The following is a 13,687-nucleotide window of genomic DNA, read 5'->3' on the forward strand; positions in this document are numbered from 1 at the left end:
TCATACAGATATCTATACACAAGTACTTTGAGGAAAGGGCAACTGAGGAAATTGTTGGAGTAGGGTGTAATAACTTTTGCACAAACCACACAGACAAGCATTGTAGATATGGCATAACTGGATTTACAGTTGACCACGAAGCAAATATGTGTTCCAGTTAGTACAAGATTGCAGCAACGCACCATATATGCATAGCAACACAACGTGATAACAGCAACCAATGAATAATCATATAAGTTAAATTTAGCGTAATTGGTTTGGTTTGGCCATGCACAGATAATTAGTACTTCATCCACCCAATTTCTCCTCAAACTTCCTCAGTTCCCTATCACCCTGTAATAGCAACACTATACCATATCAGTTGGTAATGCCCACGCATAAAGGGAAACAATGCATATATCCAATGGGCAAATACCTATAAAACATGCATGGTGAAATTATGCGCATTAGGAATATGTAACAGTCATAAGTAATGATGCTTGTTGCAGCAGAATGTGATTTATGTGAAATGAAAAGTACCCCTTAGTTAAAACACATATTGTGCCAAAAAGTGTATTGCAAAGGCCACAAATAACAAAAGCAAATCGGCAACACAAAGAGCAGAAAGTCAAGTCATCCGTCTAGCCCAGAAACATGGTTGCTGACCACACGCATGTAGTATATAGGTAACTGGAAATATTATATTTATATGTGGGATTAAACTGCAGTAAATGTATCGCTATTGCAACAATTGACAAAACTTTTACCTGAAACAAGTGCTAGCACTGCTAATATACAATGCCTCTCTAATGGACCTTACAGTCAACTCAAGGATTCTGTGTTGCTGACTTTAATTACTCTACTCGAATGGCTAGTTTATCACTAAAGGATGCTGGCTTCATTTACTATGGTATGGTACATAGATTTGCACTGTATCCATTCTACGCCCACACCAAGGCATGTTAACTTGCAATAAATCAAGACACACGATAGTGTGTCGTGCGGCCCAAGAAACCGGCGCGCCACACCGTGAGTATATTAACAGGAAGAAAGAAAACGCAATTTTCACACCTATGTAGCTCTGTGATCCCTTATCCGATTGGAACCAAATTTGCTACAGAAGTGCCGGCCAGTTATGGGAGTCTACATACCAAATTTGAAGAAAATCGGTCCAGCCATTTCCGAGATACTAGCGAACAAAATTTTGTTTTAATTTCTTCGTTTTTTTTCTTCTTCTTCTACTTCTTCATTTCGCACACTTCGCAAAATCCGCCATAAAACACGAATGCGTGCTCCAATCGGGCTGAAATTTGGCACACTTGAAGGACTCATTAAGGCGGATCTCAGTACCAACTTTGGTAAGAATCCGATGGACATTCACGGAGTTATGATCGATTTGACGATTATTCGCGTAAAATAAGGTCGAAGGTCTGTCACGCCCACAGGGTAAACCCCTTGAAGGAATGAGTTGAAATTGCTATGTAGATGGAGTAACCATCATAGGAGTGCCTTTTTGTGGTTTGAAAAGAATCGAGATAAAGACCATGGAGATATGACACAAAACCCAACCTGTGTCACAATTACGCAATCGATATTTATGAATAAAAAAGCTATTAGTTTTCACGCCTACCAGGCAAACCGCTTAGAGCAATGAGCCGAAAATCGGTGTGTAGCTGGAATAATCATCATAGAAAGTCCTTGCAGTAGTACAGAAGAATCGGAGTACAAACCACCGAGTCATGATTCGAAAGCCAACTACGTGTTGCAAATGCGAGATCGAGATACTCTAATAGAACAGTCACACTAATAGAGCATTCGGCTACCTTTATAACTTACTCCATTAAAGAATTATATTACATTACAAGTTATTCTGTACGGAATTCAGCTACAACCAGTTAATCTGATAGACAATTCAGCTACAGGCAAGTCACCCTGTAGAGAGTTCACCTAGAAACAATCAACCTGTAGAGAGATCAGCTAGAAGAAGTCACCTTGTAGAGAGTTCAGTTACAAAGAAACTATGCACCATGTAGAGAGTTCAGCTGCAAACAAATCACCCTGTAGAGAAATCAGCTAGAAGAAGTCACCTTGTAGAGAGTTCAGCTACAAAGAAACCATCATGTAGAGAGTTCAGCTGAAAAAAATCACCCTGGAGAGAGTTCAGCTACGAAAAGATCACCCTGTAGAGAGTTCAGCTAGAAGAATTCACCCTATAAAGAGTTCAGCTGCAAATAAATCACGCTATAGAGAATTCAGCTACAAACAAACCACCCTGTAGAAAGATCAGCTAGAAGAAGTTACCTTGTAGAGAGTTCAGCTACAAAGAAAGTATCATGTAGAGAGATCAGCTACAAACAATTCACCCTGTAGAGAGTTCAGCAAGTAGAAGTCACCTTGTAGAGAGTTCAGCTACAAAGAATCCATCATGTAGAGAGTTCAGCTGCAAACAAATCACCCTGTAGAGAGTTTCAGCTACGAAAAGATCACTCTGTAGAGAGTTCAGCTAGAAGAAGTTACCTTGTAGAGAGTTCAGCTACAAACAATTCACCCTGTACAGAGATCAGTTTGAAGAAGTTCTTTGTAGAGAATTCAGCAACAAACAAATCACCCTGTAGAAAGATCAGCTAGAAGAAGTCACCTTGTAGAGAGTTCAGTTACAAAGAAACCACCGTGTAGAGAGTTCAGCTACAAACAAATCACCTGTAGAGAGTTCAGCTACAAACAAATCACCTTGTATAGAGAGATCAGCTAGAAGAAGTTACCTTGTAGAGAGCTCAGCTACAAACAATTCACCCTGTACAGACATCAGCTAAAGAAGTTACCTTGTAGAGAGTTCAGCTGCAAAGAAACCATCATGTAGAGAATTCAGCTACAAACTAGTGACCCTGTAGAGACATTAGCTAGAAGAAGTTACTTTGTAGAGAGTTCAGCTATAAAGAAACCATCATGTAGAGAGTTCAACTACAAACAAGTGACCCTGTAGAGACATCAGATAGAAGAAGTTACCTTGTAGAGAGTTCAGCTGCAAAGAAATCGTCATGTAGAGATTTTAGTTACACTACAAACAAATCCTGTGAGAGTTTAGTTGCAAAGAAACCACCATGTAGAGAGTTCAGCTGACCCTGTAGAGACATCAGCTAGAAGAAGTTACTTTGTAGAGAGTTCAGCTACACAGAAACCATCATGTAGAGAGTTCAACTACAAACAAGTGACCCTGTAGAGACATCAGCTAGAAGAAGTTACCTTGTAGAGAGTTCAGCTGCAAAAAAATCGTCATGTAGAGATTTCAGTTACACTACAAACAAATCCTGTAGAAATATCAACTAGAAGAAGCCACCTTGTAGAGAGTTCAGCTGCGAAGAAACCATCATGTAGAGAGTTCAGCTACAAACAAATCACCCTGTAGAAATATCAGCTAGAAGAAGTCACTTTGTAGAGTGTTCAGTTATAAAGAAACCACCGTGTAGAGTGTTCTGTAATAAATATATGTATTATATATATATATATATATAATTTGTACATTTACTGATAAAATCAGAAATATTTAAAGTATTTAACATCTGCTTCATCTTTTCTTCTTCCTGTGGTAAAGAAAAGAAAATCCCCAAAGCTGGCCATAGGCCGGCTTTGGGGTATACAAACACAAAAAGAAGTGAAATCTAATCAAAAGCAGCTAAGCTGTAAAAAAGGTGCGGCCCCAAATAGGCCATGGTGAAAAAAGATGTGAAATCCAAGGTGGTGGCCAAGAAATGGCTGTGATGGTAGGTTAATGGTAAAAATTTTAATAACGACAAGTCAGGTGAATTTTGTGCCAAGACCAAATTCACCTGAATTGTCGTTATTAAAATGTTTACCATTAACCTACCATCACAGCCATTTCTTGGCCGCCACCTTGGATTTCACATCTTTTTTTCACCATGGCCTTTTTGGGGCCGCACCTTTATTTGCAGCTTAGCTGTTTTTGATTATATTACATATACAGTACCACACTGCAGTAAACACATTTCATGGGCAAAATGGTATTTGTTGACAAGAAGCAGTTGTGTGTTATTCTTTCATGCATTTAATTATTTGTGCACAAATTTTTAGTTGCTCCATATGAAGAGACCATTATGGGTAACACCATGCACAATAATGGAGATCAGTTAGAGTTGAACTGTTCATCAGAGGGTGGACCAGACTTAGAATACAGTTGGAGCAGGATTAATACATTCTCATCCACCACAACTACTAATACCAGCACCCTTACTATTAGTGATCTAGCTACAATTGATGGAGGAGATTACACTTGTACTGTCACTAATGATGCTGGAACTAGTAGTACTTCCATTACTGTGTTTGGTGAGTGTTGTTAAACCAGTTGCATGTGCATCTGGTTTACTGAAATTACTTTCTGAAAATGTGTGTGAATGTTTGCATGCAGTAGAGGCTGGTATTATAGGACAGGGGGTAGTATGGGCCGCGTAGCAGTTTAGTATGTTAAATCCTGCAGATTTAGAAATAAAGAGATAATACCCAGTCATAGTAGTGGTTATAAGATCTAATTAAGAGATAACATAGCTCTTTAAATTTGCTATATCATATTGGAGTACTTGTCAATAATAGTCTTTGTGCCACTCACTATGCAGTACAGAGTACACAGATGTAAAGTACATTAGAGGTGCACCAATATGAATGTCAGTATTGCTATCAGTACCTATATCACTATTATCAGTATTGGTAAAAAGTTAACTTTTTAGTAGATATTTCACTTGAGTACTATAATGCTCAGCTTACTGTGTGTTTGATCTTGTAGCACTGTGGGTAGAGCAGTTGCTAAGTGTTTTACAGTGACTAAGAGTTTGATTCCCAAGTTAAGTAATTTTTTTCTTTTTTTGCTTACACCTTTTCATCGCACATTTTCTTTTTCTTTACAAAAACGTTTTAACAACTACCTTTATAGCTTTTCGTCATAATGTTTTTAACATTTATTGTATATTGGAAAAATCCCATATCTGTCCACCTCTATAAAGTATATTATGAAGTCAAATAACTGCCTACAGAGTCCCAACTACCCTTTACATATTGAATGTGAAATAGCCACCACACACCAGGGCAATCTAGCCCGGGGCAATAAGTTAGGTATCATTGCCAGTGCATGCATGTATGTACATAATATGCTCACTGTGTGTATCTCATCCTTCAGTTGCTCCATACAATGTGGTCATCATGGGTGATAACACATATGATAATGGAGATCAGTTAGAATTGAACTGTTCATCAGAGGGTGAACCAGACTTAGAATACAGTTGGAGCAGGACTAATGCATTCTTAGCCACCACAACTACTAACACCAGTACCCTTACTATTAGTGATCTAGCTATGGTTGATGGGGGGGATTACACCTGTACTGTCACTAATAATGCTGGAACTAGTAACCATACCATCATTGTGAATGGTAAGTCGAGGCTTTTGTATGAATCAGCAAGATAATTGTCTACTAATGTGTAAATTTGATTAAGGTCTGCAAGTAATTACATACTATCCGAAGAGCTGTCTGTCCATTTGACCATCCATTACAATGCTTACCAATCCATGTACATATTTTTGCAGGCTAATAACCTAGCAGTAGGAAAGCAATTGCCTAAGCCAGTCATCACGGTTTCATGCCTAATTATTCAATTATACTTCACAATGTAACAGCTGCATTATTTTATTTATGAACAGACAAGTCCTAGGGATATCATGGAACAGTCCAAGTTAGTGATTTTACAAATTATATAAAATCCAATCAAAAACAGCCAAGCTGTAAAAAAGGTGCGGCCCCCAAAAAGGCCATGGTGAAAAAAGATGTGAAATCCAAGGTGGCGGCCAAGAAATGGCTATGATGGTAGGTTAATGGTTACATTTTAATAACAACAATTCAGGTGAATTTGGTGCCAAGGCCAAGCGGCACAAAATTCACCTGAATTGTTGTTATTAAAATGTAACCATTAACCTACCATCACAGCCATTTCTTGGCCGCCACCTTGGATTTCACATCTTTTTTCACCATGGCCTTTTTGGGGGCCGCACCTTTTTTTACAGCTTGGCTGTTTTTGATTAGATATCACTTCTTTTTGTATTTGTATACTGCAAAGCCGGCCTATGGCTGGCTTTGGGGCTTTTTTAACCCATGTGTTTTTATGTTTACTACAGGAAGAAGAAAAGAACTTAAAGAAGAATTTTAGTACTTCAATTATTTTTGATTTTATTAGTAATTATACAAATTATATACATATATTTATTACATGCCCATTATGCCCCTCAGGATATTTTTTTGCAGCTGATCTCTCTACTGGGTGACTTGAAATGTAGCTGAACTATATACAGGATGGTTTCTTTGTAGCTGAACTCTCTACAAGGTAACCTCTTCTAGCTGGTCTCTCTACAGGGTATTTTGTTTCTAGCTGAACTCTCTACAGGTGATTTGTTTGCAGCTAAACTCTCTAAATGGTGGTGTCTTTGTAGCCGAACTCTCTACATGATGGTTTCTTTGTAGCTGAACTCTCTATAAGGTGACTTCGTCTAGCTGAACTCTCTACAGGGTGATGTTTTTGTAGCTGAACTCTCTGCAGGGTGATTTATTTGCAGCTGAACTCTCTACATGATGGTTTCTTTGTAGCTGAACTCTCTACAAGGTGACTTCGTCCAGCTGATCTCTCTACGGGGTGATTTGTTTCTAGCTGAACTCTCCACAGGTGATTTGTTTGCAGCTAAACTCTCTACATGGTGGTTTCTTTGTAGCTGAACTCCCTACATGATGGTTTCTTTGTAGCTGAACTCTCTACTAGGTAACTTCTTCTCTACAGGGTGATTTGTTGTAGTTGAATTCTCTACAAGGTGGTTTGTATGAGGCTGAACTCTCTACATGGCGGTTTCTTTGTAGCTGAACTCTCTACAGAGTGATTTGTTTGCAGCTGAACTCTCTACATGATGGTTTCTTTGTAACTGACCACTCTACAAGGTGACTTCTTCTAGCTGATCTTTCTACAGGGTGAATTGTTGTAGCTGAACTATCTACAAGGTAACTTCTTCTAGCTGATCTCTATACAGGGTGATTTGTTTGTAGTTGAATTCTGTACAGGTGGTTTCTTTGTAGCTGAACTCTGTACATGATGGTTTCTTTGTAGCTGAACTCTTTACAAGGTGACTTCTTCTAGCTGAACTCTCTACGGGGTAATTTCTTTGTAGCTGAACTCTCTATATGATGGTTTCTTTGTAACTGAACTCTCTACAAGGTAACTTCTTCTAGCTGATCTTTCTACTGGGTGATTTGTTTCCAGCTGAACTCTCTACATGGTGGTTTCTTTGTTGCTGAACTCTCTAAAAGGTGAATTCTTCTACCTGATCTCTCTACAGGGTAATTTGTTTGTAACTGAACTCTGTACAAGTGCGTTTTTGTGGGTGATCTCACTGCAGGTTGATTTGTTTATAGCTGAACTCACTAAAGGGTGATTTTGCTTGTAGCTGAACTCCTTGCATTGTATCTAGTTTCTAGCTGATCTCTCTACAGGGTGATTTGTTTGTAGCTGATCTCTCTACAAGTTGATTTGTGTGTAGCTGATCTCTCTGCAGGTTGATTAATTTGCAGCCGATCTCTCTACAACGTAATTTGTTTGTAGCTGAACTGTCTATAAAGTGATTTATTTGTAGCTGATCTCTCTGCAGGTTGATTTGTTTTAGCTGAACTCTCTACAGGGTGATTTACTTGTAGCTGAACTCCTTACATTGTGTGTAGTTTCTAGCTGATCTCTCTACAGGGTGATTTGTTTGTAGCTGATCTCTCTACAAGTTGATTTGTGTGTAGCTGATCTCTCTACAGGTTGATTTGTTTGTAGCCGATCTCTCTACAGGGTAATTTGTTTGTAGCTGAACTGTCTATAAAGTGATTTATTTGTAGCTGATCTCTCTGCAGGTTGATTTGTTTTAGCTGAACTCTCTACAGGGTGATTTACTTGTAGCTGAACTCCTTACATTGTGTGTAGTTTCTAGCTGATCTCTCTACAGGGTGATTTACTTGTAGCTGAACTCCTTACATTGTGTGTAGTTTCTAGCTGATCTCTCTACAGGGTGATTTGTTTGTAGCTGATCTCTCTACAGGTTGATTTGTTTGTAGCCGATCTCTCTACAGGGTAATTTGTTTGTAGCTGAACTCTGTACAAGGTGCTTTTTTGTAGGTGATCTCACTGCAGGTTGATTTGTTTGTAGCTGAACTCACTAAAGAGTGATTTGCTTGTAGCTGAACTCCTTACATTGTGTCTAGTTTCTAGCTGATCTTTCTACAGGGTGATTTGTTTGTAGCTGAACTCTCTATAAGGTGATTTGTTTGCAGCTGAACTCTCTACATGGTGGTTTCTTTGTTGCTGAACTCTCTGCAAGGTGTTTTGCTTGTAGCTGAACTCTCTACAGGGTGATTTGTTTCTAGCTTATCTCTCTACAGGTTGATTTGTGTGTAACTGATCTCTCTACAAGCTGATTTGTTTGTAGCTGAATTCTCTGCAAAGTGTTTTGTTTGTAGCTGACCTCTCTTCAGGGTGATTTGTTTCTAGCTGATCTCTCTACAGGGTGATTTTTTTTGTAGCTGACCTCTCTTCAGGGTGATTTGTTTCTAGCTGATCTCTCTACAGGATGATTTTTTGTAGCTGACCTCTCTTCAGGGTGATTTGTTTCTAGCTGATTGCTCTGCAGGTTGATTTGCTTGTAGATGAACTCTCTACAGTGTAACTTGCTTGTAGCTGAACTCCTTACTTTGTGTCTAGTTTGTAGCTGATCTCTCTACAGGGTGATTTGTTTGTAGCTGAACTCCTTACTTTGTGTCTAGTTTGTAGCTGATCTCTCTACAGGGTGATTTGTTTGTAGCTGATCTCTATACAAGTTGATATGTGTGTAGCTGTTCTCTCTGCAGGGTGATTTGTTTGTAGCCGATCTCTCTACAAGGTAATTTGTTTGTAGCTGAACTATCTATAAGGTGATTTGTACATAGCTGATCTCTCTGCAGATTGATTTGTTTTAGCTGAACTCTCTACAGGGTGATTTGTTTCTAGCTTATCTCTCTACAGGTTGATTTGTTTGTTGCTGATTGCTCTAAAGGTTGATTTGTTTGTAGCTGAACTCTCTGCAAAGTGTTTTGTTTGTAGTTGATTTCTCTACAAGGTGATTTTTTGTAGCTGACCTATCTTCAGGGTGATTTGTTTCTAGCTGATATCTCTACAGGGTGATTTTTTGTAGCTGACCTCTCTTCAGGGTAATTTGTTTCTAGCTGATCGCTCTACAGGTTGGTTTGTTTGTAGCTGAACTCTCTACAGGGTGATTTGCTTGTAGCTGAACTCCTTACATTGTGTCTAGTTTCTAGCTGATGTCTCTACAGGGTGATTTTTTTGTAGCTGAACTCTCTACAGGGTAATTTGTTTCTAGCTTATCTCTCTACAGGTAGATTTGTGTTGATTTGTTCATTGCTGATCGCTCTAAAGGTTGATTTGTTGCAGCTGAACACCCTGCAAAGTGTTTTGTTTGTAGCTGATCACTCTAAAGAGTAATTTGTTTGTAGCTGAACTCTCTCCACAGTGACTTGTGTGTAGCTGAATTCTGTGTAGCTGAATTCTCTAGAGAGTGACTTAATTGTAGCTGAATTCTCTACACAGTGCATGACTTGTTTATAGCTGAACTTTTTTCAGTGTGACTTGTAATGTTCTGAATCTCTAGATATATTTGCTTAACTCTCCATATGGTGATTGTCTACTTGCTGAACTGTCTATAAGATTAACTGTTTGCAGCTGAACTCCCTACAGAATAACTTGTGATGTAATAAAATTCTATAATGGAATAAATAAACTAGCCGAATGCTCTATTAGGGTGACTGTTCTATTAGAGTATCTCGATCTCGCATTTGCTACACGGAGTTGGCTTTCGAATCATAACTCAGTGGTTTGTAATCCGATTCTTCTGTACTACTGCAAGGACTTTCTATGAAGATTATTCCAGCTATGCACCGATTTTCAGCTCATTGCTCTAAGCGGTTTGCCTAGTAGGCGTGAAAACTAATACTTTTTTATTCATAAAAATTGATCGCGTAATTGTGACACAGGTTGGGTTTTGTGTCATATCTCCGTGGTCTTTATCTCGATTCCTTTCAAACCACCAAAAGGCACTCCTACGATGGTTACTCCATCTACATAGCAATTTTCAACTCATTCCATGAAGCGGTTTACCCTGTAGGTGTGACAACAAATCGATCTTGTTTTACGCGAATAATCGGTCATAACTCCTGAACCATTCATCGGATTTGTACCAAATTTGATGCTAGGATTCGCCTTTGGACTCCCTTTCTGTGTGCCAAATTTCAAGGCGATCGGAGTACGCGTTTGCTCGTTATAGCAATTTTTGCAAGTGTGCGAAAAGACGAAGAAAAAAAAAGAAACTTTGGCAGCTCGTATCTCGGAAATGGCTGGAGCGATTTCCTTCAAATTTGGAATGTAGACTCCCTTGGCTGGCGGGCAACTGTGTAACAAATTTGGTTCCAATCAGATAAGTGATCACCGAGATACAAAGGTGTGAAAATGACGTTTTCGTTCTTCCTGTCAATATACTCAAGGTGTGGCGCGCCGGCTTCTTGGGCCGCACGACACACTACCGTGTGTCTTGATTTACTAAAAACCCAAAGTGCTACACTTTGTTTTGGAGTAGTTATTTCATCTTGTCTGTAAAGTGGTGTAGTCCGTATTCGTAAATACCCTATAGCACTAGTTCTCACCTAGAACTAATGTTGTTTTTTTTACTGGTAGTGTGGCAAGGATGACAAAGTGGCTTCACCAAAGTTTACAATTGTCCACCTGACTGTCTGTCTGCATTCCAGTGACATTAGATGATTATTTTACCAACCACTGCATGTATCAAAACTGTTGTAATGCCAAACAAAGCAATTGTCTAAAGTGTCTAATGGCTGTTGTTTTGTATCTGCAGTACAATAAATTCAAGGATGTTAGTAGAATGAAACTTGGCAAAATCATTTATGTTAACTGCATGTATTAACACCTACAGTGTATGCCATTCCATGCCTTTACTATAAACCTGTATTGAGAGGTATTTTATGGTGTATTGGTTAAAGTGAGTGACTCATAGCTATGATGTACCGGGCTCTATTCCAGCATTGTGAAGAACTTTGCTATAACTTTACCACCAGACACTGGACTAAGACTACTAAAGAACTGTCAAATTTTACTTCATAGAAAGCAGCTTCAAAGCTTGACTAAACTTTGAAATTAATTTGAATAAAATGCTACGTACTGTATGGTATATAACTGTCCAGCAAAGAAGGAAACTTTATTTATGGATTAGTACCCCCAAGATTTGACAGTAATTAATATGAACACCAATTTACCAATCAATCAGTGATTGAAATTAGTACACAATGTCTATCATTACAGTATATTGTACATGCATGTAAATGCATGCATATATTCTGTATGCTTTATACCCTGTACAGTTGCTCCATACAATGTGGTCATCATGGGTGATAACACATATGATAATGGAGATCAGTTAGAGTTGAACTGTTCATCAGAGGATGGACCAGACTTAGAATACAGTTGGAGCAGGACTAATACATTCTCAGCCACCACAACTACTAACACCAGCACCCTTACTATTAGTGATCTAGCTACAGTTGATGGAGGGGATTACACTTGTTCTGTCACTAATGATGCTGGAACTAGTATGAACACCATCACTGTGAATGGTGAGTTGAGATTATAAAGCCAGGCAGGTTTACTCAAGCCACCACCTTATGTTTGTTGAATTGGTTCATTCATAACTCATTGAGATCTCAAGCTGTTTTTTGACACTATACATACATGTATGGAGTTTTGGGCTTTCTTGCCCTTCAATATCACCTGAAAAACAGCCTCAGCTTTCCATCAAAAGAGCTTGGCGGAATTGGTTAAACATAACCAAGCCCAAAAATGCCTTCAGAGTGACTCCAAATTTTTTTAACAAGTTTCTTTGAAATTTTACTATTTGACAGATTTTTTTTGCTAACTGATGCCTTCAGCCAAAGCATAACTCGACAATGCATAAGGCTACAGACTTGACTTTTTTTCACTGTTCGATGTCACTTTGTCTTTTTTTGCCAACTGTAGTACATACTGTACAATAGACACTAGAGTTGCAACAAATATTTATTTCATTTGGATATTCATTCGTTAAGATTTTATCCGGATACTAATTTTATCATTCGGACCAAGACACACAGTAGTGTGTCGTGCGGCCCAAGAAGCCGGCACGCAACACCCGTGAGTATATTGACAGGAAGAAAGAAAACGCAATTGTCGCACCTCCGTAGCTCTGTGCTGCCTTGATGAAACAAAACTATTTTTGCTGTGGACACTCCCTCCAACTTCAGCACTCCACATTCCAAATTTGAGCGAAATCGCTTCAAGTGTTCCTGAGATATGTGACTTCAAAAATTGGCTTAGTTTCTTTGTTGTTTTTTTTGTTGTTGTTTTTTTTTTTTCTTAACTTTTTGCACACTCACAAAAACTGATATAAAACGTGAACGCCAATGGCGGATCCAGGATGGGGAATTTATGGCAAATGCCCCCCCCCCCTCACCTTGTGGAGGAGCCATACTTCTGATTAAATACTAAACTTTATGCCAGGCCAAGATCAGCTTATAAAACTCACGAAAAATATGCACTTTTTATTAGCAATTAACCTGAAACTTAAGCGAACCAAAGTCAAACTTGCTATGAAATTGTCACCCAGCACCTTCGTGCATGTTAGCGCCTCTAAAAATAATTATCGTGTTGCTGTTGTTTAAGACATTCAGAGCCTTTTAAACACTTTGCAGCTATCTGCAAAAGCCTAAATGATAAAAACCAACAGTGAGATACTACAAGAGGTGTATTATTTGCTACTTCAAAAATGCAGCAACTAACAAGAGGATATAGCTTTCCCTAACCACCTACAACTTGCCTGTTTGTGCCCCTCCCCTTTCCAAGTCCTGGATCCGCCCCTGAACGCCATATCCGAGTGCCTTGAAATTTGGCACACAGAAGGGGGTATAAAGGCGCATCTCGGTACCACAATTGGCAGAAATACGATAAACAGGCAAAGAGTTATGAGTGATTATTCACGAAAAACAACACCAATATGTTATCACGCCTACAGGGTAAACCGCGTATGGGAAGAAGCTGAACATCGGTGAGTGAATAAGTTAACTATTGAACCTCAAACCTTTTGTGGTTTGAAAGAAATCGAGCTAAAAACCAGGAAGATACAACGAAAACACCAACAGTGTGTAACAATTACGAAATCGAGATTAGCTAATAAAAAACGACTGCTTGCCACGCCTACCAGATAAACTGCTTGGGGTACTGCTTTGAAAATCGCTGTACAGATGGACTAATCATTTTAGAAAGGCTCTTCAATGGTGTAGAAGAATCAGATATAAAGCCACGGAGTTATAACACGAAATCCAACTTGGTGTAGCAAATGCGAGATCGAGATACTCTAATAGAGCAGTCATCCTAATAGAGCAGTCACCCTGAAAAGAATTCAAGAAGAAACAAGTAACCTGTATAGAGATCAGCTACAAAGAAACCACCATGTAGAGAGTTCAGCTACAAACAAATCGCCCTGTAGAGAGATCAGCAAGAAAAAGTTACCTTGCAGAGAGTTCAGCTACAAAGAA

At 38.9% G+C, this 13,687-nt stretch overlaps 1 protein-coding gene across 1 annotated transcript in view; it reads left to right on the forward strand.

Annotated features, from left to right (window-relative positions):
- Window positions 1-11,751, forward strand: part of LOC136260371 (serine-rich adhesin for platelets-like) — a 67,430-nt gene extending 55,679 nt beyond the window's left edge. Inside the window, exons 19-21 of the mRNA XM_066054115.1 lie at window positions 4,069-4,320; window positions 5,165-5,416; window positions 11,483-11,751. Coding sequence (XP_065910187.1) covers window positions 4,069-4,320; window positions 5,165-5,416; window positions 11,483-11,751 — 773 coding nt within the window. The remainder of the gene's footprint in view (window positions 1-4,068; window positions 4,321-5,164; window positions 5,417-11,482) is intronic.
- The last annotated feature ends 1,936 nt before the right edge of the window (window positions 11,752-13,687 follow it).

This window comes from Dysidea avara, chromosome 1 (assembly GCF_963678975.1).
Source record: "Dysidea avara chromosome 1, odDysAvar1.4, whole genome shotgun sequence".
Classification (NCBI taxonomy): domain Eukaryota; kingdom Metazoa; phylum Porifera; class Demospongiae; order Dictyoceratida; family Dysideidae; genus Dysidea; species Dysidea avara.